The sequence below is a fragment of the Vanessa cardui genome, chromosome 4 (genome assembly GCF_905220365.1).
Source record: "Vanessa cardui chromosome 4, ilVanCard2.1, whole genome shotgun sequence".
NCBI classification, from domain to species: domain Eukaryota; kingdom Metazoa; phylum Arthropoda; class Insecta; order Lepidoptera; family Nymphalidae; genus Vanessa; species Vanessa cardui.
In genome coordinates, this window is record NC_061126.1 from 6173279 (window position 1) to 6201076 (window position 27798).

Below are 27798 nucleotides of genomic sequence, written 5' to 3' on the forward strand. Positions count from 1 at the left end.
AGTAGATCGATCCGAAATGTAAAAAAAAGATCGTCGCAGATCTCTTGGTACGATTTGGTTGCAATAAAAAAGTTTACATCTCATTTTTTTAATAATCAGAGGATAATCTCCATTAATTTATCAAGAAATACGATATAAGATCGTGTCAACTTACATGCTAATCAGTCAAATAGCGGCGAGGCTTATTTTATTAATCTTAAACAAATATGTGGATCTATTTACAGAAGAAGGTGTGCTCTTGTTAGTAAAAATATCTAAAATCAATACCAAATCCATTTTATATATGTTTATCAGATATATATAGGTATTGTAGTTCTGTACGTAGTCTATGCTTGCTCGTCCACAGCATATTATTTTTCGCAGTAAATTTACATACTCTTTGATCATCTTCAACATGTAAAGAAAAATAAACTATTAGACAAAGTTGTCTTTGTATTTTTCTTTATTAGAATTGTCAAAACTCTCTTTTAGTTTGGCTCACTTAAATGTATTTTGTGATAAAATTTTGAGTAACAAAAGGCTACAGAAATAAGAATATTCTTATGACATAATAAATGTGATGTAATATGTTGCTGGCAATGTCTGGAGATCCGAAAACACATGGTTTGTTGTTCACTATATTTGCTATTATTATAACAAATAAGTCTGAAAGGTTGTATTGATACATTGTGCTGAAATTGTAGATTCGGCTATACCGCAATGTCTTCATACTTATGCATAAAGCCACCAAGTTTTAACATCAAACATTTTTTCTATGAACTCGACTCAGATAAGTTGGATCTTACTGAATCAAATTAAAAAGCGTTATACAATATTCGTTTTTTTTATTGTCAGAATCAGATGCAATAGTTTGTCACACCAAATGCCGCATTCCACAGCGTTTATCATCCGCACGTCAACGATCTGGAAAAAGTAACTCAAACGAAGTGGTATGTCATAAACGACAAAAAAATATTGTAATAGTAATACATAGTGACAATATATTGTGAAAATGTTTTCATATTTTTTTTAGAAAAACGATGGTTCAAAAGGAAGGTCGTATTTGGGTGAGGTTAGTCTAGTCTATTCCTTTAAGATTTTTTCTTTATTTTGTCATGTTTGAAAGTCCAGAGTAATTAATTTTATAATAATAATAAAAATAGGTTCGTCCAAAATCTGCAAATCGTGTCAGTGACGGATTGGGCGATTCACGATCATCTCGACTTGAGCGGGAAAAGCATTATCCTACTCACAAGGTAAAAATTATAATATTTATTTTAAAGATAATAAGAATTTTATAGAAATTGAAGTATTCTTACCACCTTTTTTATTGGAAGTGAATGTGTTTTTACCGTCGCGTCGATCAAATGATATTCGACAAATATACGAGTAATTTACTAGTATATGAGCGATCGTCTCAAAAAGAACATTGACGTCGCCAATGTTTAAGCAAACTTTTTCATTTACAATTATCGTATCATATTATTTTTATTATAGTTTTTGGTGTACTATATGTATGTTAAGGAGATCGCTACCAAAAATATTTATCTACTACTTCTAATTTTACAACTCTTCTTAAACAAGTATAAGCATACTCTTATACGAAAAATGTATGTATGTTATGAATATTTATATATATAGTTTAAATTTTTATATATGGTACTTACTGTAACTTACAACTATTAGTCAACAATATGTATATTAGACAGAGACCCTGTATACGTTTTAACAGTTATACATGACGAATCAAATTGAAATATTAACAATTTTTCATAGAAAACAAGGTGAAACTGTGTTGTGTACTTGACGTACAATAGTTTATAATTGCCATGCAATTCTTTTGTATTAATATAATGGTAAAGGTCTTTTAAAAAGTCATCGTTAAACGTAAATAATGTTACTAATAAAATATGCTTTGTATATACAAAATAATACATTAAAAAGTAATTTTATAAAGCTCTTATTTAAAAAAATAAATACGTATCAAATTGCGAACCTCCGCATTTTATTATTGTTGCTTAAAATAAAGCATACGACTCGAATCTGACGAGGCTTTGTTTTCGTTCGGTAGAAAATTAATGTGTCTTAAAGAATACGCAGTGCTTACATGATAATTGCAATTGAAATATAATATGTTAGAGTAAAATTAAATCATCTAAGCTATACATAGCCAATAATCGATAAAAATAAAATAGTTCTTTAGAAATTTATGTTTTTTTTAATTTAAAAGTGTAAGCAAGTTAAGTAATTATAGGTTGTATTAAATTTACGATTGTTTTAGAATCCGGTACCATTGAATAAAAAAGCTCCGAATGAGAAATTGCACGGCGCGTCTACTAACAAAGTTGGGAAGCATGTTATTACCGTGCCATTCAAACAGGTATGCACAAAAAAATAATGTAAAAGTTGAATCTTTAGTAAAATATTATTTTTCTACATTGCTTTTTTAATGGGACTTATTATATTAACGCACCGTGGGCTCATATATATTTATAGCTCTTGCTATGATGTTGAAATAAAAAAACGTATTAAGTATAGGCTACATACATATGAAAATCTTGAACGAACAAAAAATTACATCAAGTATTGTATCACAGCACAAAAATATTTATAACATAGATAGTTTCCAATATCATACAAAATACTTTTTAGGGATGACTTTAAACGGCCATGTTAGGTTTCTCGTATTTCATTTACTAGCTGCAGTACTTACGCTGTTTAAGCCGCTTTTAACACTGGTAATGGCTGTTTGTTCTTTTCTAAACTCTTGAAAGAGTGTATGCAAAATTTTTTGACGGTCTGAGGATTAGTATAGACGCCACAGAGTAACATTTACATCATTTTTTAGTATTAATGTATTGTTATAATTTATATTTCTTTTACAGAGAGCCATTTCAAAATCGAACAACCAAAACAAACTGATAAATCTCCCCGATCAGGTAAAAAATCAAGGGAAATCCGTACTCGTTAATAATTGTACCAGATATTGAATAAATCTCCTAAAAAATATCCATCCGAAACGTTCATTCCCAGTTCGCGATTAACTCGTTATATTTGTTTGTGTACTTTATTATATCTGTCTTATCCTAAATAACTACAAAAAATGCCCATAAAGGGATATATAAAATACAGTACAAATGATGCGACAAGCTGTACTAAAATAAAACGTATTTTTCGTAGTATGTTTGTTTGTGTAGTTCTTAATGATTAAATGAATGGCTTAGCAATAGAGTGGAGGGACTAAACTGGTGTGTCTAACAGGATGAAATTTGTCCGCACACAAAGGATGAAGTTAAAAAAAAACTCATCCCCTTCTTAGGTATCAAGAATTAATGAGATGAATTTTATATGCAAATTCAAAAATATTATGAGTTATTTTGAGAAGGAAATTAAGGATGAAAGTATAGTGTCAAGTTTGTTTTAGTTATAAATATGGATATCGGTGTTTAGTCTTTTGTTTATGAGTTAAAGTTAAAGGTAATAAATATCATACTATCATACTTTCTACTGTTTCTGAATAATGTTTCCGTTAGACAACTCACTATATCATATTTATTATGATATTATTTTATTAAAATAACACAGGAAACTATAAAGAAATACGAAGATTTAGAAATAAAACAAGATTTTTCCGATAGAAGCCCCTTGAGCAATGACATCCAAGAAGTTTTCGTGGTATACAACGAAGGGGGTAAAAGTATTAAACATATTTGCAGTCTTATATCGTTATATCGAATTAATTTAGTCTGTTGTTTAACCAATCGCAGTGTTTATTTTCATGGGACACTAAGAAACAAGATATATTACATATTAAAGCAAACTCATGTGTAAGATGTATAGCACGACAAAATTTAGATATAGCATTGGCAAATTCAATAAAAACGATTACTGCCGATTTATACAACCAATAGAAATAGCTCCATATCGCGCAATTCGACGCTATTCGTCACTATAGATTCCCGCGTCAGTTCAAACCGAGAAAGCAAGTGCATGTAAATCGACGTGTCAAATTGACGAAAATATTTGGTCATGTGATATTACAAGTTATCTTTACATTTACGTAAAGATCATTCACGCAAGTAATAAATATTGATAATTTGTGACAGCGTACTTAATTTGGGTATGATCGGTTTTTGCCCATGCTACGTTTAAGTTGTATACCTACTTTTCATACTATACCTACTTTCTATCATTGACATAATCTCGGCTACTGAAATTACTTTGAGTATCAATAATCAACCAATAATCAACTATTAAGAAAAGCCGTTTCGTTTACCACTAAATTTGATTATAATTTTTTAGATTCTGTCACTTCGAAAAATGATAAAGTAATAAAACTTACAAATACACAATTCGAAGGAATGAAAAATGAATTGAATGATCGAAAGGTAAGAAACTACATCAGTGATCTGTTCAATCACTAAAAAGTAACAATTTTATAAATGTAGATTTTTATTATATATTTAATGTTTATACATACATTTTTAGAAAATATCCATGCAAAGAGTAAGTAAATACATACATACATATATATATTGTTTAAAAATTTCGATGTTTATACTAACTTTTTTCTTAATTTTTATTCATTATTTAAAAAAAACACAATACTGCCTTTTGAGTCTTTTTGCAAGTTATTCTCTAAAAGTTTAACAATCAATCATTTTGATCAATTAGAATATACAGCTCTCATACGTCATCCCAGCAGGAGTTTGAACACATCGAAAATTAAAAAATAAACCGTCTCGCCGATTGTAAATATTCTGCGTATCGTATCGAAAATGTAATCAGAATTTTTGAAGATCATCTAACTGTTTTAACATATACATATTACTTCTAACTTTATTAACTTATTATTTTCAAGTAAAGTTTTTGTATTAACAACTTCTTCGCATGATATAGCTTGCATATTCATTATTAATACAAATTTAAAAGTATCAACAAATGCCGTTACATTTCTATGTGTTCGGTGACACTTGTTCACAAAATTCTGTGATATTTTTTTCTAACCCATAAATGTTGTGTAAATGCTGTTAGTTGGCGGATGATCATATGGGCCATCTGAAGGTAAGTGGTCACCACCGCTCATATACAATGGCGCTGTAAGAAAATTTAACCATTCCTATCATCGCCAATGCGCCATAGGAACAAAATGTTATGTCCCTTGTGCCTGTAGTACACAACAACACGACATCACAAATTTTGCAATAATAGATGTCGTCGCGGATTGGTTCGTGTATAAGAGCTGGTCATCAGGTGTTAGGTATATAATGCCTTAATGTTGTCTTAGATTTTCGCGATTATTACACATTGAAATAAAACTAGTTTTAACGGATTTAAATCGCGTATATTAATTATTTTTATCATCCCGACGTTTCGAACACAGCGTTCGTGGTCACGGGTAGACTAATAATATACGCGACTTAAATCCGTTAAAACTAGTTCTATTTCAATATATAATGCCTTTTTCCTTTCTTGGGGTTCGCTTTCTTCATAACAAATTTCATAAAATTCGCTTCAGTAATGGATGGACAGACAAATAGATCAATAAGCAGTAACTTTCATCAGCATTTATAACATTAGTATAGATCAAAATTCTTGCCAAAATAATGTTTTCATATTATTAATAATAAAACCGCTGTCCTTTGAGGAAGAGGATGTTTGTTCAAATATACGTATATATAAGTAATTTAACTGCCGTAGAATACTATAGTGGAACTTTACTCGTCGTTACGGAGCACTAAGGAGAAGTTGTCAGCATTGGGTCAAAGCGCAAATTTACCGTCTACGAGTGACTTACACGTAACTAATGAAACCAGCGTGTCTGAACCGAGTCACCTGTTAAAGATGTGGACTGAGACAAAATGTCAAAAAATTGGTAAATACATGATGTTTTAAAATAACTAAAATCCTTGCACTAACATGCTAGTTCTGATACAATAACTATAAATATAATTTACAAATTGTCACTGGTGGCATCACTCGCCTTTTCTGGATTTGGTTGTCAAGTGTTAGGCAAAAAAGTAGCCTATGCGCTTCCTTGGAGTTTAAATTGGCTTCATACCCAATTTCATCATAATCGGTTCAGCGGTTTGGTCGTCAAAGAGCGATAGACAGAGAGAGAGAGAGAATTACTTTTACATTTATAAATTTACTACTATAGATAACAAATTGGTATTTCATGACAAATTGTAAATTATTTTAAATAGAAATATTCACCTACAATTATTCTGTGATTTTTTAAGAATATTACAATTAATTTTAAGTAGTAAATTATTTTCAATATCACAGAAGTTAAAGAAGATACTAAGAACACCGTGACAATTGATATGAAGAGGTTACGCGATATTCCTGCGAAGTTAGTGGCTACATGCGAACACGCTTTGGATGCCAGAAAAAATGTTATAGAATGGCTCGAAAATTTAAAAAATTGTGACAAGGTACTCAGTGTAATATTTTATCCATAAACATATTATTTTTTTTCGCTAATGTCATTAAAAGTTCTTTATATTAAACTTAAACAACGTCCTAAAATCCAACCTATCCTTTCATTCAAAAGATGTAATTCATATTTTATATAAAAAAAATGCAATAAATTCCAACATTCATTGTTGAAGTTATTACGTATGTTCGTATTTCGGACAGTTTAAGTCATTACTAATATATTTTTAAATTAAGTTTTTAATCAATATGTTCGGCAAATGGTCAAAGAAATAGGTTATCTAAAAATAATCTATGCGAAAACATCAGGAGCTTATTTTAAGTGAAAATGCAAATTACTTTTTTTTTTTTAAATTAAAAGCGTTTAAATCCTTTTTTTTCTAATTTTAAGAAATAAAATAATTCTCACTTTTCATTCTTATTAAGAACAAAATAATAATAGTTGATTAGACATAAATAAATATCTCTAAGCGCTTATCATTTCAGGGCTGTCCAAAGAGTACTCTTGGGAAAAAGATAAATGAGTTCATTGCAGAAAACGAAATGTTAAGTAGTTCATTGAAAAATCAAGAGAATGAATTTCTCAAGGAAATTAGTGAGATCATAAGGTATGCATAACTTGCTCATTTATAAAATGACGTATCATTCTTTTATAGCTTCAGATTTTATACTTTATTTTATTATTTGCAGAACTTGTTGGAATGAGGCAATATCCGTACAGCTACGCAACGAAGGCTTGATTTATGAATTGTCAGAGTTAAATGCCTTGAATGCTAATCTTAAAAAACAAATAACCAATTTCGAGCATCAGAAAACACACATAAACAAAGCAAAAATTGAGGTACTTATATCAGTCAGATCCTATGTAAATAGAGCTTACTTTGTTATTATGAATATTATTATGATTATCTTATCTGAGAACTAATTAAGATATATAAAAAAATACATATTTCAGAAATATGTAATGTAAAAGTCAATTGATGTTAAGCATGTAAACCTGTATAGGATGTTGAAACACAAGTTATTAGAACTAAATAAACCCTGCATGTTGCATTCATACGAATTGTTTGCTTAATCCATATGTACGATTTAGTTTTAAGTATTGGTGCAATAAAGTATAAATAAATATTGAGCCGAGATGGCCCAGTGATTAGACCGCGTGCATCTTAACCGATGATTGCGGGTTGAAATCCAGGCAAGCGCCGCTGATTCATGAGCTTAATTTGTCTTTATAATTCATCTCGTGCTCAGCGGTGAAGGAAAACATCGTGAGGAAACCTGCATGTGACAAATTTCATAAAAAAAAAATTCTGCCTCATGTGTATTCCACCAACCCGCATTGGAACAGCGTGGTGAAACATGTTTCAAACCTTTTCCTCAAAGGGAGAGGAGGCCTTTTGCCCAGCAGTGGGAATTTACAGGCTGTTGTTGTTGTTGTTGACTTTTTATTATATGATTTATTTTATTTTTTATTTTATGATAGGGCTTAGAAGCAGAACTGAAACAGGAAAAAATGAAGAGAATGACCATGAAAGACAGGTTGTCTCGCGCGGAGGGACAAATTAAGATCGGCGAAGAACGAGCGACTCTTCTCGAATCCGCTCTGAATGAAGCGCAAGCCCAAACTCGAACGTTAGAACGCACGAAACAACAGCTGCATGAAAAGGTACATTTTATCCTTGTATAATAAAGCTGAGTATTATATCAGCTGCAGTGGCGTAGTTAGGTGAGGAAGATGCATAGAAAAAGAATCGGGCCCTCACCCCACTCTTTCCCCATCCCTTTTTAACTAATAATTACCCTTTAAAATTATATATACCAAATAAGAAATCTTGTGAGCACGGTCGTGATTTTCTAGCTTCAGAAGCTTAAGGTTTAGTTTAGAGGACCCCACATGGCCCAACAATAACTACGCCACTGATCAGCTGATTGACTAACCGTCAAATCAAAGGGAGAAAAGGTTACTAGAAGGAAACTTAAGCTATAGCGGTTTATTCTTACGAATGCAGACATAAAAATGATCAAATGTACCGATGCATAAGAATTATTACAAAATGTTATTTCTACACAAATAATTTACTAATCATAATAATAACTCTTTATTTTTCGACGACCTCCGTGGTCGAGTGGTGTGTACACCGGTTTTCATGGGTACGCCACTTTGAGGTCCCGGGTTCGATTCCCGGCCGATTCGATGTAGTAGATTAGTTTTCTATGTTGTCTTGGGTCTGAGTGTTTGTGGTACCGTCGTTACTGCTGATTTCCCTAACACAAGTGCTTCAGCGACTTACATTGGGATCAGAGTAATGTATGTGATGTTGTCTCATATTTATTTATTTATTTATTTATTATAACTCTTTATTTTGCAAATAATGAAAACATTATAGTAACAGACCTGTGTTATAGAATTAAACTTTGTGTTTTACGCAAGGTAATAGGGACGGCTTATGAGCTATTTCTTCAAGAAAACTGCTTTTTCATGGCAAAATAACTGCAAAACTGCTCTACTTTGACAAAAATAAAACTTATATCATTTAATATTATAAATTATTCTATTGCAATTAATTGAACATCGGTAAAATATTAAGTATATTAAAAATAGTTTTTGTAAATTGCTATGCTACATATTATTATTATTTAATATTTAGAATCAACAGTTACAAGAAGAGTTTAACTCCGAATTGGAAAAGTTAAAAGTATCTATGAAACAAAATACGATTCATTTAGAAGAAATTGCTCTCGCTAAAGAAAAGTTGCAAGAGGAGTAAGTATAATTTCTTTTATATCCATGTTTTAAAAAATATTAGGTATAACTTACTTTTTATTTAGAAGCACGTTATATATAGGTATACATACATAAAATATTAAAATTGTCTATGCCTAAATCTAATTGTCTTTGATTAGTTTTGTACAAAATATCGTATTTTTCAATATTGTCTATCAGAAAAGAAGAACTGAAAGCCAAACTTGAAGAATTATCTAAGCATTATGAAGAATCCATGTCAAATATGAAACAGGAAATAAATAAAAATATCATTAATCTGATTGACGTTGAAAAAAAATACAACGATGAAATTGAAATCAAAAAGAATTTGCAAACAACAATTGAATCTCAATGCGCCCATTTAGTCGAATCGGAATTACGTAATAAAGAAATGTTGCAAAAGTTGCAAGAAAAAGAGTCCGCATTGGGTAAGAATACAATTTGCTTTTATATAATATCTAATATTATAAACATTTTCTACTAAAACTACTGCAAATACAGATGGTTTAAAAAAAATACACTAAAAATTTTTTTATATGTTATTAATTTTTTTTTAACTTAAGTACTAAAGGCTTAAAATAAAACGTCCTTAGTAGTGAAATACATACCTATATTACATTGGACATTTGGGCAAGAATAGGATTACTGTCGTAGTACGTCTCTAGAAGTTTTAACAAAATCACCATATTTTTGAAAAACACTAATCACAATAATTCACTAAACACTGAGAATTAAAACACTGAGCAATTCCAAATCAATGTGGCGGTCAACAGTACTGACAACACACTTACCACTAACGACAAGGTCTAGAATATTACGAAAACGAAACAAATGTATACATAGGTTTTTGGATGTACCTACTTAAAATAATTGTAACTTTTAGGTGAACTAGTCATTTATAAAAGTAAATTCGAAGAAGTCCAAAAGGCATTGGATGAAACAACAGTTGAAATGGAGAAATGTAAAAAACACATGGCAGAATATATGGACACCATTCACAAACTAGAGGTCGAATACTAATTAATATTTGAACTATAATTTAAAATTTCACTTTACTATATATTTCTGTTTACATTTTACAGCAAAATTTGAATAAGTCCTATGAAGTAGAAAACAGATTAAATGAAGACATTCATAAAAAAACGGAGTACATAAAAGAATTGGAAATCAAGAAACAACTTTTGATTGAACAATCACATGAAAAGTATAATTCTATATTGATATACGTATTTTGCAAACATTTTTAATTAATTACATTAAATAATATAATATTACTTCTGTTTTACAGTGAATCCAAAATGGAAATGTATGAAGATCAATTACTTTCATTAAAAAAACACATAACAAAGTTAAAAGAACATTTTGGCGAATTCGAAAACCTAAACAATCTTCAAGAAATGGTAATACATAAATATTGATTACGTTTTATAAAAAAATGTCTTAAATTTAGCGTTAAAAACTAAAAAGCTTTCTATTTTTAACTTCGTATAAAATTCGGCTCGACTTCATCAAAAATCGCAACTAAGAATATTAGAATGTCAAGAGTCTTCATAGTCCTTTAAAGTTTACTGTCTCCTGAGTCGCGATATCTAAATTAAAAGACTCCGGACAAATACATATAAATTAAATCAATCACAAAATTTTAACGTGTTTGTGCATCGGAAAATGCAATGAAATGAAAACAAAACCGATTAGTGCCGATTTACACAACCAATAGAAATAGCTCCTTATCGCGCCATTCGACGCTATTCGTCGCTATAGATTCTCGCGTCAGTTGAACCCGAGAAAGCAAGTTCATTTAAATCGACGTGTCAAATTGACGAATATATTAGGTCATGTGATATTACAAGTTATTACGTTTGTCTAACGATCATATTCACATGAGAAATAAATATTGATAATTTGGGATAGCGTACTCAATTCGGATGTGATCGGTTTTACGAATTTTGCATCTCAGTTGTGTACGTAATATACCTTTCTATGGCATCAGCCTAAATGGATGAACCGCTTAATAAGAAAGTCTGTTTGAATATCATTAGATTTTGTTATCATGTTTACTTGTACGATTATGATACGTTTATTTGTACAAATAAACATAATTATGGATAATTATATGTTTTGCAATACAATTATAGGTTACTCTATAGGTTACTCACTAAACCACAGCTTTCGCATACGGTCTATGCGTAAGCTTATGCGTTTTAAGCGGAATAGTATAATTTATTATATTTGTATTTATATCCTTAATTATACTTTGATCCTCCAAATGCTTAAGTTTTATTATTTAAAGTCTTGGTACTCAAGTCTTTTAAGGCTATTTAAATTCGAAATCAGCAGCAGCCCATATTCGTCGCCTCTCCAAATGCACGCCACTGTGATCTTTTTTCGGCTACCCGCATCTAGCTCCTGCCAGCCGTTTTGCACAAATCGTCACTCCACTGTACCTGAGGACGCCCTACACTATGTTTGCCGAGACGCGTTCTCCACTCTAGAACACGTTTTCCCGAACGGTTATCGGTTGTACGATCAATATGGCTGGTCCACTGCCACTTCAGCTTTCTAATCCGGTGGGCTATGTCGATGACTTTGATTCTCTTACTGATCGCCTCCTTTCTGATGCGATCCCTCAGAAAAACTCCGAGCATAACCCTTCCCATAGCATGCTGAGCAACTTTAAACTGGTGGACCAGCCTTGCCGTGAGTGTCCAAGTTTCGGCTCCGTATGTTATGAAGGGTAGGACGCACTGGTAAAGACTTTCGCCTTAAGGCACTGCGGGATTGACGATGTAAAGATTAGACGTAACTTCTCAAACGCTGCCCAACTCAGCTGAATTTTTGCTGATTTTGTATTTGGGCGGATATTGTAGCAGCTTCGTATAGACACCTCATCACTTAGATGTATCGCCAATCAACTTGGCCACGCTGCCGGGAAAGCCCAGATTTCAACCGAGTTAAAGACCTTCTCATAGTCCACGAATGCTAGACATATAAGGCGATTATACTCCTGGGACTTCTGTATAATCTGCCGCACTGTGTGGATGTGGTCTATGGTGTCGTATCCGTTCCGAAACCGGCCGGTTCCGGCGATTGTAACTTTCGAATATTCGCGCTGGACGGTTCGTGATCACTCTTAAAAACAGCTCGTAGACATGGCTCAGTAGGAATTTGGGACGATAGTTCTTCAACAGGGCATTGTCTCCTTTTTTGAAAAACAGGACTGTGTGGTCATAGAAGAGAGGAGGAAGAGTTACACAGAGTGAAGCGGACAAAATTAAAAAGCTTCTAGCCCTTAGTACCGGTTTACCTCCTGCTTTATAACTTTGTAGTAATTCAGTCCTCTCCAGGGGCTTTGCCATTTATAAGCTGTTTGAGAGCAATTACTTAAATTATTTGTGTTATGTTTTAGATAAACAAAGAAAATGCTACACTAAATGATACGAAACGCCAAAATAATGAACTGCTTCAAGAAATAGAAAATAAAAAAGGTATTTTGAACCAATTAACCGATTCAATAGATGAAAAAGACGACCTAATTAAGGAAAAAGAAAACTTATTGCAAAAACTTTCTGAAAAACAAGGCGAACAAGAAGATCTTTTAAAATTAAATAGACAGATTTTTGAAAAGAACGCCGAAATCGAAGCTCTTTTGAGTAGTTTGGAATCCAGGAAGGAACAAATAGATCAATTAGAAAAAATTGTTCTTACTTTAGAAGACCGAAACCGCAAGGCCTGTATTCAAAAGCGAAGAGATCACGATAAAATTTGCGCACTTGAAAAAAGGGTTTTTGAATACGAATATTGTGTAAGGCATAAAATCAAAAATGTTCCATCTAACGATCTGGATAATATTATTAAAATACTCGAAGATGAATTAGGAGGTCAACTTACACCAACAATTGAATCGCCAATAATTAACACAGATCATAATTATTTCAATAATATCAATCATAATGAAAATATTATAGCTGACCGTGGCGAATATAAAGATTACGATAAAAAACAATCTTTCACACAAATAGAAAAAGATAAGGCAGCAACAAAACATGTGAGGGTAACCTGCGAACAAAAAAACATCAATTCTAATAATAATGATGGTAAACAGAATGCCGAATATCTTGCGCGGAAACATGCCAAAACCAATATCGATGCTCAGAAATGGACAGCAAGTACCGATAGCAAAAGCACTTTTATTCCTGTGTCGCATTTCAATAATGACACATTTTTATGCGTCAAAGAGAAAAGACCACTTATGCTTTCGAAAGAGAAATTAAGAAAATTACATTATATTGAAATGAATCAGGCTCGTGACCAAAAAATATATAAAATGTTTAAAAATTCTAGTCACCAACTATAGTAAATATATTTTGTACTTTTTAAAATTGTTCGTGATTTACATTATCTGTTTATTTAAAATAGTTTTACATTGTTTTTAATAAAACATTTTGCGAGTTTAAATTTTTTTATTCCCTCTATTTTACAATCAGTAGAAAAAGAAGTTGGTTTCTGAAAAGAAAAAGAATACATTATTGAAAATGTAGAGAAACTCCACTTTTTGTTAAAATAACAGGCATTTCAACAAGAAGAACTAGGAAGACATGTTTTTTTGTGGTTGATTGTTTGTCTTTAAGATGAAAAATGAAAACGTTCCTTCGAGGATTTAGGAAAATCTATTAGTATACCTGTACCAACAAGTTCATTACAGCTTTTTGAGATACCACGACGGATTCTATTAAGTTATAGTTTGCAATGAATCTGGTCCTACCAAAATCATAATTTTTTAAATTTGACTTATCAATATTTTATCGCAATGATGTAAATTATTAAAAACATGTCTGTATGTACAAATGTGATTTTAAATTCCAATATAATTGTTACTTAAATATTCAATTCATTGGCTTATAATTTATCGGTTTTCGATATATTGATTGCTAGTTCAGAAAAAAAAATTAGAATGATAATATCAATAAATAAATAAATAATTTATAAAAAAAATTAACCTACATTAAAAGAAACAGCCAGTGAACTCAAAATAAAAATGTATATCTATGAAACTACTAGACCAACTTTAATAAAATTCACAATGATCTCTAAGTTCAAGTGTACCTAACTTAAATTAAAAATGATGATCTCAATACGATTTTTACTTTTCGGGAAATTCGTGGACAAACATACCGTTACGAAATTAAGCACACGTGCTTGGAAGCTTAAATGGATCTTGGTATTCAAATATAATTAAATTGAAAAATATTTCATGCATACATGTCGAACTGATAACCAAATCTTTTTAAAAGTCAGATAAAACAGAAGCAACTAAAAAAACGTAATCAAATATTAAAAAATATCAAACTTTGATTTTGTGTAACTTTATCGGTTGATAAAGAATTTCGCATGCGAAGTATCTCTCTCTCGAGCACGGCCTTGTGTCGCTCAAGTTGGGTCCGAACTCTCCCTTCCTTTTCCAGTTGAAGACTTTGGGCCAATACTGCACTCTCCAGCCGAAGGACACGAGCACGTTCAGCTCGAAGGGCCGACCAAGTATCTGCCGAGCAGGCGCACAGCGACGACAACGACCTGGAAACCTTCAAAAAAATGGAACTGTTTTAAGTATATTGTTTAATGTATATACTGCAAAGGCAACAAATTCCACGAAAAGGAATCACAGTTTTTCAAGTTCAATCACGAATGCTATTTTGCACGACAATGGGTATATTTTATGTTAAGCGGTATAAAATTTGTTCTTAATTAGGTTAGGGAATAGTATCTTGAAAATCCTTTCAAATGTATGAAAGTAATAACAAAACATCAAAAATGAAATATTGAACTCTTTTAAAAATGGCAGGCAATTTTTAGTTTATATTATACTTTCAAAAGAAACATTTTCTTTTTAAATAGTTTGGATCAGTTAGTCGTTTAAGATCCGTAATATACTTATTTATTACATACATGGGTATCAAACTCATTGAAACATTATTTATTATAATTTATTTATTTATATTTAAATTCAAGTAGAAAAGGGTCAAAACGAAAAAAATCAAACATAATTACTTACGTAGTATTAGTACTGAGTATATATCTGATTCACATATCCGGTACAAAATAAGCGGTTAAACGGATAACATTATTTAAATACTGATTTATACCTCAATATGGAAACATTCATCGGTAGATGGAGGATCGGTCTGACCATTGAGGAATGCGGCTAGTTCCCGACGCACTCGAGTCATGCGCGCGAAAAGTTCTGCTGCGCGCTCATGCCGCTCTAACATAAGCCCACGGGAAGCAGCTGCCGACATTAAAGCCGAACGTTCTCGAGTCAGGGTTTCTACTTGCATATGCATTTCCAATAACTGATAAACAAACGTCAGACAATAGATAAGGTCACACAATTTTTTTTGAACGAATCCTTGCTATGAAATAGAGCTTTAATCCCCAATTTAAATAAGAAACGTTAGCCTTATTAATACTAAATAATGATATTCAATTGATTCGAATACAAAAAGATGTCTCGGAGACCACCTAGTATCGGATACACTTTTTTGCATTTGGAACAATACTCATACTTTGGACTTACTATTTAGTCTACTCAATCCGCAAAATAAAAATTATCGAGATCATTTGTTAAGAAATTTTGTATAGCATATATGGTTTAGCCGTCATGGCCACAAATTTCCAGGCGGATATTACTTATAATATAGAAGAGAGATGAAAAAATCAAACTGATATAAACCTCAGTCTGTAAGTCTTGGTACGGGATTTCCTTAGTATAACAGTCATAATTTCTCAATCTCATAACTTCTAAACGAAGCGACGCCATTTGATTTTCGTAACTGGTCATGCTTTGCTCCCTGCAAATTTAAATAAATTATCTGAAATATTTATTTCAATTATATTCGTAATTAAGTATAAAAAGAGAGTACATACATCATTTTTTCGTTCTCTCGTAATTCTTCAATAACCTGTTGCAACTTCATAATTTTTTGTTCTCTATTTAAAAGCTCACCTGCCATTTTATCTTCCTTATCACCTTCCTCTTGCTAAAATGCATACATTTTTAAAATATTTCAGTATATCAACAGAATACATAAACTGTAATATATAACCTTACCGCAATCTTTGCCAGTGAATTTAAGAAGTTTTCCTTATCAGCACGACTCTGACGCAGCTCTTCTTCAGTGCGCGACAAAGCCAGTCGGCTGAGTTGTAATTCTTTCCAAATTTCAGTTTCTTTATCTGTGGGTTCACTCTCTGAAAATACTTATCTCTATCTTATCCTACATATTTAACCAGTGCATTACCATTATAATGAGGATTACAAATTTCACTACAAATGACACCAGCATTTATAATGCATTAATAAATTAAATCTACACCTTTACAGGGGACGTATCCAAGACAACGTTTGCGCTCCAAATCAACTAATCGTAAAGAACGTTCACGTAAAGATTGTAATTGCTCTTCTAACTCTTTAATACGTCCTTCTAATTCTCTTATTGTATCTTCAGCAAGTTTCTTGTCTTTTTCCTACGAAACATAAGAGGCTTCAATGAAAACTGCAGTGACCATATTACCTTTATTAGGTAGTTACTTTTGTAGTCGGCTACAAAAGTCGGCTGTCGGGGGACAGATAAACTACAACGGCAAGGTTCAAGACTACTTGCTAATGAACCTGTAATGAGTATGCATTTTTTTAGTGTTGTATAGAATAAAATTGTAGGCTAGCCAGTATTTTAAACGTAATAAAAAATGTATTTGAAAATGCAACTGCACCAAAAGTTTATTAGTCAGAATAATAAAACACGGGGTCAGAATTGCGCGTTGCAGTAACGTTTTAAACTGACGGTTATTGACTTCTTCATTTACTAGTTAAGCTGTTAATGATATGGATACTTGGTTCAAACAAAAGACAAAAATTATAATATTAAAAATTATAGCGATAAAGCTAGAATCAACGAAGGACTCCTAGAAATTTAAATTTAAATAATTCTACGTTTTCTAGAGTGTACTGAAAGTACAAGAAAGAGATAAGTTCTTCTAAAATAAACCGGCACAATTCTAATAACATCTCGTCGTGACAACCGATTTCTTGTGTGAACTTTATTGCAAAATTAATTTCTTAAATCAAATCAATCTGAATTACGTTCTTCAAGTCCAAGACCAATAAAAAAGGGGGGCTAAAGGTCCTTTCTTCATCATTCGGTCCTTTATCATTTTTACACCACAAAATAGTCCAGAGTTTTCTGCGGCTAACAAATAAGCTTGCTTTAGATACATATGTATATACATTTGAGCACATTCATTAATATTATTATTATAGTAGGTATATTTTAGTAAATAGATATCTTTTTTATATCTGATTTCATAAAAACAAGTATCATGGGTTTCAGAGCGTGATAAGGTTTTAAAATGTTTTATTGCTTGGACTTCTCACACAAAAAAAGTTAAAATTCAGCGACAGGGATTAATTGAAACAATTCCATGGCATATTGCCCTTGAGAGTGGGGTTGAAGATTCAGGGTGATCCAACATTTCTGTGTTAAAGCCGAAGGGTCAAGGAGGTCGGGAAGGGCTTTATCGTCGATAACTCCCGCCCTACATTAAACACGGTCAAGTGGAAGAAAACGGTTTGAATTGTCCAGTAAACAAACTTAAACCCAAGGATACTAGGCTGTTTGAAAGTTGAATGAAGCAATCTGTAATTCTTAAATTTGTATGAAAATGTTGATAAAACATTTACTTCAAAGTCGTCCTGTACTTTGGATGTAGTTTATATGGCCGGCAGTATAATAGAATAGATATGAATCGAAACTGAACGTAAAAAGAAAATGGACACTCGTTACGAATCGCACTTGGTTTGGGTCAAAGCTTGTATGTAATTTTCTTTTCTGATGTTTAATATAAAACATAATTTTAACCATTAAAACTTTCTAGTGTAACTATACAACAACAACGAGAGCCTGTAAATTTCCTACTGCTTAAGACCTCCTCTCCCTTTGAGGGAAGGTTGGAACATATTCCACCACGTTGTTCCAATGCGGGTTGGTGGAATACACATGTGGCAGAATTTGTATGAAATTTGACACAAGCAGGTTTCCTCGCGACGTATCCTTCACCTCCGAGCATGAGATGAATTAAGCACATGGATATTGATTGGTGCCTGCCTCGGTTCGGCGCGGCACGCGTTCTAACCACTGGGCCATCTCGGCTAGTGTAACTATGGTAAGCTATTATTTCATGGCACCTGTTTTGCTACCTTCGCCTGCAGCGTCTCGGAGCGAGATTTTTCTTCTGCTACTCGGCTCTCTGCTGCACGCTCAGCAGCTTCCGCCTGCTCCCGTAATTCTTTAACTCTATTGGTTAAAAGTAGAGTAATAAGCATTGATCAATTTTTAGTACATACTTTTTCTATACAATATTATCAATCTTAACCTTAGCTCCAGTATATCACGTTGACGAGACAGAGTTTCAATTGTTATTTCTCCAGTCTTCGAAACCTCAATTAGTTTTTTTGAGCGCACATCATAACTTGTCTCCCGATGTCGAAACTTAAAGTTAAATTATATCATTATATTTAAGGAAAAATAACGAATATTATATGTATATAATATATAATATATATAAGTAATGGGATAGAGGTCTGGAGGATATTCGAGGAAATCTGTTGCTTCTAATAATAACAAATTCAGAGGAATATTCGAATCTATACTTACATATAATAAAATTGGAGTGTCTGTTTGTAATATTAAAATAGCCCTTTTTTACTAAATGCATATGTATCTATACATGGTACATATACCAATATAACATTTTTACAATTTTTGTCGGTCTGTCTGTCTGTCTGTTTGTTCTGGCTAATCTCTGGAACGGCTGGATCAATTTTGATGGGACTTTCACTGACAGATTTAATAGGGACTGATTAAATAGGGAGTAACTTAGGCTACAATATTTTTTTTTCTTTTTTAATAAAGAAACAAAATATATCAATAAAAGCTAAAAATTGAAAAAATCTTACGTCCATCCGTGCAAAGGCAGGACGGGCCACTAGTGTTTAATAAAATGATGATTAGCTTTACTTACAAGTTGTTCCATTTCCTTATTTTTCCGGTGCATCACGTCCAGCTCAGTTTTCGTGCTCTTCAATTCCCTCTCTAACGAAACTATTCGGCCGCGAGCCACGCGTAGCATGTTCTCCGCCGCTGACACCACCTCCTTCAGAGACGCTCGAGCAGCTCTTTCCTTAGCTAATTCATTGCTTATTTCCTGATAAAGTCAGAGGAATTTTAATTCTCATTCTGTTGGTACATTTTGGTTTGGTTTGGTTAGGTTGGTATTTCAGATTAAAATGATTACTCAGATAATTATTGTGATAACTTTTTTTATGATATAGTTTGGCGGACAATCATATGGGCCACCTGATGGTAAGTGGTCACCATCACCCGTAGACAATGACGCTGTAAGAAATATTACAATTCCATAAATCGTCAATGTGCCACCAACCTTGGGAACTAAGATGTCATGTCCCTCGTGCCTGTAGTTACACTGACTCAGTCACCCTTCAAACCGGAACACAACAATACTGAGTACTGTTATTTGGCGGTAGAATAACTGATGAGTGGGTGGTACCTACCCAGACACAAAGCCCTTTCAATAATATATATAATATACAATTTAAACAAACTTCCAAGCGTTCGAAAATGGTAATGTATGCAAGTAATATAAGTATATATTACATACTGTATAAGTAAAGTTAACTTTCTAAAGTGTACCTGATAATTGGTAGTACTTTCTTTCTTACATGGTTCTTTGTTTTCCACTATTTCTTTTTTACTAACATCGTCAATTTTATGTTGCAGAATTGCATTTTCTTTCTGTAATCGCTCAACTTTTTTTAAAATAGTATCACGATCTATCCAAGGTATTCTATAAAAAATAATTGAATATACTAATAATCAAGAATGGTTAAAGGATGAATTAAAATTACTTTCGTACTGGTCATTTCTATAGATTTATGTACGTTTGTGTGTAGTGAGCAATGCACGTATCAAAATTAATTAAGCAAATTTGCACTTGAACTGCGCAGCAGATTATAGTAAAGTTTTGATTTTTTGGTTTAAAAAACACCATCATCTCCCAAAATGCAACCTTACAATAAAGGCCTCAGAACGTCATTGGTAATACAGCTCGAGCCAATTATTATGACGCTCAGAGTTGTATACTCTATTCTTAACGAAACTAGAAGGAGTGAAGATTAACAAATATGATATACTCGTCTGATTCGCAGCCCCCTTTTATGCTTACGGAGGAACGAAATATACTCTGGCATTCTCTAATATTTATTTTATTTTATTTATTTATTTATTTAAAATACTTTATTGCACAACACATTACACGACAATGGGTAATAGAGAGACAAAAAAACAACAAATGGTGCGCAAAGGCGGTCTTATCGCTTATAGCGATCTCTCACAGACAACCTTTGGTGACAGGAACTTAAGACGAGAGAACAGGTAAGTGCAAATAGAATTAATAGTTAAGAGATAATAACTATAATTTAAGTAGACTAATATTGCAGTATAATAATAAACTACACACAACTACATCCAAATAATACACATATAATAAAATAATATACATATAATATATATCAATATATATACATAATTATAAACTACATATTATTTCATACTTACATACATTCTTGGGATATGGACAGATAATAGTTTTTCAAGCGATGTTTAAAGATGGACAAGGATTTCGATTGCCGAATATCGTTGGGTAGTGCATTCCAAAGTTTGACGGTTTTCACAGTAAAAGAGCTACTGTAAGTTTGTGTCCGGCTGCAGGGCGTTACAAGCTTATTATCGTTACTAGAACGCAGGTTGAGTATACTGTCACACCCAAGAAATTTGAAGCGTTCTTTCAGGTAAGGTGGTGTATGTTCAACATATAGCAAAGAGTAAAGAAGAGATAAGGCGTGCAAATTTCGTCGAAGCCTGATTGGCAGCCACTTTAACTGAGACCGATACTGCGAGACATGATCGAATTTACGTAGACCAAAGATAAATCTAATGGCTAAATTCTGCAGTCGTTCTAATTTGTTTAGAAGGTTCTCAGTTAAGTCAGTGTAGCAGGCGTCGGCATAATCCAATATTGGAAACAGGAACGAATTGGCTAAGTTGATCTTAGCCTTGATTGGCAGTAGATTTTTCCATCGCCTTAAAAAACCAATGATGGCATACATCTTACGGCTTATTTCTGCAACCTGAGGGACCCAGGAGAAGGAAGCATCCAGAATTAGCCCAAGATTTTTAGCCGTTTCTTGCAGTGGTAATATGTGGCCATCAAACATTATTGGAGGTAGATTTTTGTCTTTAATCCTCGACAGAAGCTTAACACTGCCAAAAACAGCTACCTGTGACTTCCTCGGATTCACTTGGAGCCCGTAAGATCTACACCATTCACAGATTTTTGCCAAATCATTATTCAACGTTGCAACAGCCTTGTCGATACCGTCCAAAGGAGCGGTAACATAAATTTGAAGATCATCAGCATATAGATGATAGGAGGAAGAGATAAGTGTGGAGAGAGTATTGATGAAGATAGAAAAGAGAAGGGGAGACAGTACACCACCTTGCGGGACACCAGAAGGAATATCTAAATAAGTCGAGATCTTACCATTCGCCTTTATGCATTGCTGTCTATTTAATAGGTAAGAGCGAAACCAATCTACAGCAGTAGGATCTATGTTTAGAGATCTTAGGATTGCCAAACATATATCGTAGTCAATACTATTAAAGGCGTTTGAAAAGTCTAGGAGAGCTAGAACAGTTACAGATTTATTATCAATTCCACAGCGTATATCGTCACATACTTTAGTGAGCGCAGTAACTGTACTATGGCCTTTTCTAAACCCAGATTGGAAAGGAGAGAGGATTTTGTTAATTGAGAGAAATTGGTTCAGTTGTAAATGAACAACACGCTCCAGCACCTTTGAGAGAAAAGGAAGAACAGATATGGGTCTAAAATGAGAAGGTAAAGAAGGATTGGGAACTTTAGGAATAGGGATCACTACAGCTTTGCGCGATAGAGATGGGAAAGTACCAGTTGATAAGGAATAGTTAAATATATGACATAAAGCAGGTAAAATGCTATTAAGGGTAAGGATAATCAGACTTCGACTTATTCCATCACAACCAATTGAGTCTGATTTGATGCTAAAGATGTGCTTCTTTAATTCGCCAATGGTGACAGAACTGAATTGGAAGGAAGGATTATAAGGGGTGGGCAGTGTATTGAGATAATTGATTGTATTAAGTTTGTCTTGTGCATTTATAGAGGAAGAAGAAATGAAATGTTTGTTAAGATCATTGAGATCGAAGTTAAAAGAAAAATTTTCCCGTTGACGCCCAATTCCCAATGATTTTAAAAACCGCCAAACTTTGGATGTATCGCTATTCTCAATAGCATTTGCAATAAACTTACGCTGAGCATCACGGCAGAGCTTATTACAACGATTAGCTTATTACAACGATTATTATATAATATTCTCGTATTTAATTAAAAATGTAAATTGAAAATTGTTTAGTAATAATCTCTATCATTATTATATACATCATGATATACTTACTTGGCTAGATCCAGAGAATAGTTTATTTTTGCTTTTAGATTTTCTGCAACTCCAGCTACCATTCTGTGCAACTGTTCCGTTATATTGTCAAATTCAATATTTTTCGCCTTCCACTCCATATTCTACAATCAATAATTGTAATATATACCACTAGCTTCCGAAGTAACTCGATACTTATTCATGAAATATATTTATCAGGCAATGCAATAGTCCAATCTTGGGGTATGCAGACTTATCACATAACCACGGTTCACTGTGCAGTTATCATATATTTGCTTCTCTCTTCTGATGTTACCATCACACTCGTTTATCATAATTTGACAGTTAGACATGTGTCAGAGTTTCTCCCGAACCATTGAGGATTCGTAAAGGCCATTATCTCGCTGCCTTATACAAAATCAATCATGACACAAATTCAACACATGAAAAATTACCGGATTAAAATCTTGGTAAGATTACGTTATTACGTTAAGATTTACCACTAATGAAATACCACTTAAAATATGTATTCTATTTTTGCATGAATTAAAAACATAAGCACTAAAGCCTGTGATTATATACTATTTTATTTAATATTGGCACGACAAAAAGGATTCTCGATATAAGAACTAAATGGGACAGGAAACAAAAAAATATATATCAGAAAAACTTGCAGTTAGGTAGGTAGCGCGATCACTGCGGTGCTTGTAACGCAGCAGATTCAAGATCTCAATACGCCGCGCCATGATCTCGGCGCCCATACCGAGCACATCCTCGGGAATAGGATTCAACTGCGCTTGCAGTTGCTGTAAAACTTGAGGACCTAATTTATTTAAAATATACTTTAAAACCATTACATAAATAATACAAACGTTTTCGTAAAAAAAGTTGTAACTAATACGTATTATTTTTATAGTTCAATAAAATGTTATCCGTCGATTTGGTGTATCCTAATTTGTATTTTCTTTATTTCAAATGTGCCTGCGTTTACAATTGACGATTTATACATATATATACATTTTGATATATAGTATATACTCACGTAACAAAAACGGGAGTTATAGCATATTACATAGCTTTATGTAAGACTATAATAAATTCTTTGATTTATATTAGTTTGACTGTTTCATTTAAACGTAGTATTAAATTGTGAATATCGATAAATTAAGTTATTTATTTTATGCACCAGTACTAATTCTAAATGGAAATGTTTAAATGATTCTGTATTAATGTAGCTTCAGTCAATTTATGTTATTATATGTGCTTGAAAGTTGATTTATGTTATAGCGGAACAGCCTTAAGCATGTTCAGCGCGCGTCTGCAACGTCCCTTACAGACATTGCCGGACTCTATAAAAAGATTTTGATAATTTCGAATTACCGATAAAGACAAATAAAGTACGTGCTATCGACAAGATAAAGTACTCTACCAAAAATGCCGCTTATCTCCGAGTTCATTGGCATTTCGAGGTCGCCTCTTACTAGTAGCAGCAGGTCATGTGCTGGCCAGCCTTTCACTGATAGAATGCGTATATCACCCAAGTCCTTATCAACAATTCCAGCTCTTGATTCTAAATCTTTTAGAAAAGCGTAATTTTCTAGTAACAAATTCTGTAATCAGAATTTTAACATTACTCGAGATGTAGACTCATATTCCTTGTAATGAAGTTAATTCGTAATTTGATATCCTTACTTGTTGAGCAATCACGTTCTTCTTTAATTTAATAAATTCCCTTTTCTTTGTGGCGAAAGATCGCACAGTTTTAGAAATTACACAATGAGGCATTGCAACATCTTTTTCTGGAACTAATTTTAATTATAAGTAACATATGTGTTTATATCAAATTAAATTTTAGTAATGCTCTTATAATAATAATATCAAGTACAAGTATACCTTGTTCTCGAAACGCAGAGTTTTGTAATTGTTCGGTTGTATCTTTTGGAGTCGTCACACACTGCTGCGAATACTCAACATTGTCTAATGGCGTTTTTGATTCTTTCTGTCATTAAATAAGCAAATAAATGCATATTTTATCATAAAAACTAATTTATTGATTAGGCATGCAAAGAAATAACCTATAAATATAACATTTATGAATAGAACATATTATAAGCATACATACATCAAGAGGAGGTAGACTCTGACATCTTCGATCTTTTGCCTGTATCCTCACCTGGGAAGAGTTCTAAAAGATACATATAACAGTTGAATGTTAAAAGACCAAAGCGGTAAGGAATACGGAGTAACCGCAACAAGAACAAAAACCTTAAAAGTTCGTAGAAAAAACAAACGTATAAAACTTTAACTTATTTTATTAAATCTTTCTTTTAAGGGCGGAGAAGCATGATGGTTCTAGAAATAAATCATCACGACATGATATAAAACAAAGTTGCTTCACGCTATCTGTCTGTCCCTGGTATTCTAATACTTTAAAATTACGCAACGGTATTTGACTTTTTTTGCACTTATATTGCAAATCAGAATCAAAAATTCGATCAAAATAATGTACAATACAACAAGCATAATATGATATTTCTTTGTACATATATGTATGTCTATTTCTGTCTATTTTTTAAGGTTAGTCTACGGTAAATTTTTTTCATCCTTCACGAGAAATAGTGACTTATTTACGAGGCGAATTCAAACAACATTAATCCTTATCCAATTAAAGACCTTAAATAAATTGGGCGTTTATTAAAGATCGTTATGGAATAATATCAGTTTTAAAATGCAGAAAATAGCTGTTTGTATTGTCTAATGACAAAAAGTCGTGAACGTTGCGTATGAAGACATTCTGTAGTATATTTAGTATCAGCATTGCACCCGTGCGAAGCCGGGCGGGTCGCTAGTTGAATATAAATAGTTCCTTATATTTCAATTCTAAATTAAGTTGATATAATTCAGCAATATCCGGTATATGATAATTTTTAACTAATATTTTATTTTCTGTGGAATACATTATATTAAAACAATATCGTAGCTATTCTTAAACGATCCGTAATCAATAAACGATGTTTATACATTATGATATTTGGTATATCGTTAACTCAAATACAAAAACACTAATATTGCTAACTCCTTTAATTATATTTGCTTATCATACTTAACTATTAAAATGCAAAGAACTACAGATTTAACTGATAAAATTAAATATATATTAATATTATAAATGTGAAAGAAACTCTGTCTGTCTGTCGTTCTTTCACGACCAAACCGCTGAACCGAATTTGATGAAATTGGAATTGGCTACTTTTTTTTTTCTTTTTTTGTGGAATAGTTTGGCAGAGGAGCATATGGGCCACCTGATGTTAAGTGCTCACCATCACCCATAAACAATGACGCTGTAAGAAATATTAACTATTCCTGACATCGTCAATGCGCCACCAACCTTGGGAACTAAGATGCTATATCCCTTGTGCCTGTAGTTACACTGGCTCACTCACCTTTCAAACCGGAATACAACAATACTGTTGTTTAGCGGTAGAATATCTGCCCTACCACCAAGTAAAACCTACCACCAAGTTTTTTCCTGACACATGATAACGAGCACCCTAATACGCAAGCGAAGCCGCGGGCGTCTACTAGCACTTAATAAAAACAATTCTTACGCGTGTATTTGCAGCAAAAGGGCTTGCTGATTGCGCCCTTTTATGTGCCAGTGTTCGCATCATCCGTTTTCTTTTAGATGCAGCATCCTCGCCTAAAGGAAATAATTTCATTAACATTTGTTCCAATATTGTCATAACGTCTCACCTTCTTTTTCAGATAGTTTAAGTCATTCAAACATCAATAATTTATTTTTTATATTATATATTTTAATCACCTTTATAAAGCCCAAAAATGCGATAGCGACGAACTTAATCTGAATCGTAAAGATAAAACCAATCATAAATAACACTAACTACCAAGGTGAAACTGATCAAGGTTCTAATGGAAATAATATGTATTATAGATCACGGCCCTTTTTTTGGCACTGATATTTTATAACGGAATTTTTTCGTTGTGTTAATAGATATACCCACTCTGCTTTTACACAATGTGAATTTTATCGATTTGTCGTACATATTTATATGTATATTATCTAATTTCTCAAATAATATCTACAGACATCTGTCATCTTTGCTTTTAGTATATTTCTTCAGTTATTTGGATTTAGTTTATTTTATCTGCCTACAAGTTATTTTCTGGCTTATATTGAATTGAAAATTATGGATTATAGTTTACTACATATGCCAGTTTCTTTCCTTGTAAGAGTTTATTTGGTTTGACAAATCGTAAACAAACATTTTAGTTTGTACATTAATTAATGCATATCATATGATACAACTGTATTGCTTAATTATTTTTCTCGTATAATCATTAATATTATTAACCTGGACTGGAGTTACACTGTCCCTTGATCATAGCAAGTTTTTTTTTTAATTTTTTACTTTAAAACCTTTAAATAAAACTGGAATTTTTGACAGTTTTTGATAATTTTGACAGATTTTTCTTTTCTATATATCTAGATAGAATTACCCATTGCTTATAAAAAGTTTACATAACTAGGTATGTCATTACAATTGTATTTATTCTTACTGATCTAAAAATTTTTTTTCATTAAAACGCGAATTCAATGAAGCTCAAAAGTTTCTAACAAATATAACATACTCGTATACGATATATTTGTCTAGCCTCACTTACGTAGTTACCTTATCTAAATATTAAACCACGATTTTGTGTAACGATAACAAATGCTGCATAAAAAATCTACCATAGATAAATACTTTATATATATTAACTCAATATAAAGAAGAAAAGTACTTCAATCTGTATGTTTTGCAACAAAATCGCAATATCAGCGTTATCATTATTTACCTAAAGATTTATTTTAAGGTTAGTCAAGAACGTCGCGATAACTTCAAAATATTTAATTTGAAGCCATCAAGGGCATCTAAATGATTTCTAAACAACATATAATGAACATTTTACTCAGAATCACTAACATCTATTCATGAAAAACGAATAAAAATGT

At 32.4% G+C, this 27798-nt stretch overlaps 2 protein-coding genes across 2 annotated transcripts; one reads left to right on the forward strand and one right to left on the reverse strand.

Moving 5' to 3' along the window:
- The first annotated feature begins 429 nt into the window (after positions 1-429).
- Positions 430-13535, forward strand: LOC124544218 (interaptin-like). Its single transcript, XM_047122683.1, has 19 exons — positions 430-603; positions 835-929; positions 1013-1051; positions 1143-1235; positions 2261-2359; positions 2865-2918; positions 3565-3670; positions 4282-4367; positions 5680-5854; positions 6268-6416; positions 6904-7025; positions 7108-7258; positions 7901-8083; positions 9066-9181; positions 9362-9609; positions 10065-10189; positions 10264-10385; positions 10470-10581; positions 12588-13535. Exons 1-19 carry the CDS (start codon positions 567-569, stop codon positions 13533-13535), a joined length of 3060 nt encoding a protein of 1019 aa, XP_046978639.1. The 5' UTR covers positions 430-566.
- A 970-nt stretch (positions 13536-14505) lies between these two features.
- On the reverse strand, positions 14506-27263 carry LOC124544221 (cingulin-like). The gene is made up of 18 exons (XM_047122686.1): positions 27158-27263; positions 26393-26484; positions 24907-24969; positions 24678-24783; positions 24477-24589; positions 24214-24394; positions 23459-23607; positions 22806-22927; positions 19945-20098; positions 19256-19438; positions 18608-18723; positions 18420-18528; positions 16552-16702; positions 16287-16426; positions 16103-16215; positions 15909-16026; positions 15322-15528; positions 14506-14760 (listed from the first exon to the last, which is right to left on the reverse strand). The coding sequence occupies exons 1-18, from the start codon at positions 27186-27188 to the stop codon at positions 14506-14508; spliced, it is 2403 nt and encodes an 800-aa protein (XP_046978642.1). The 5' UTR covers positions 27189-27263.
- Positions 27264-27798: the final 535 nt, after the last annotated feature.

What these genes read in the sequence shown, in the direction of transcription:
- LOC124544221 (XM_047122686.1), bottom strand. Translation starts at nt 27,188, where the DNA reads ATGATCAAGGGACAGTGTAACTCCAGTCCAG. An exon ending in ACCAAGACTTACAGACTGAG is followed by an intron (nt 15,529 to 15,908) that starts GTTTATATCAGT and finishes TTTGTTTATCAG; the next exon opens with TTATTGGAAATGCATATGCA. An exon ending in ATGAATGTTTCCATATTGAG is followed by an intron (nt 14,761 to 15,321) that starts GTATAAATCAGT and finishes ATTTTTTTGAAG; the next exon opens with GTTTCCAGGTCGTTGTCGTC.
- LOC124544218 (XM_047122683.1), top strand. Translation starts at nt 567, where the DNA reads ATGTTGCTGGCAATGTCTGGAGATCCGAAAACACATG. An exon ending in ATGAATTGAATGATCGAAAG is followed by an intron (nt 4,368 to 5,679) that starts GTAAGAAACTAC and finishes TAACTGCCGTAG; the next exon opens with AATACTATAGTGGAACTTTA. An exon ending in ATTGAACAATCACATGAAAA is followed by an intron (nt 10,386 to 10,469) that starts GTATAATTCTAT and finishes TCTGTTTTACAG; the next exon opens with TGAATCCAAAATGGAAATGT.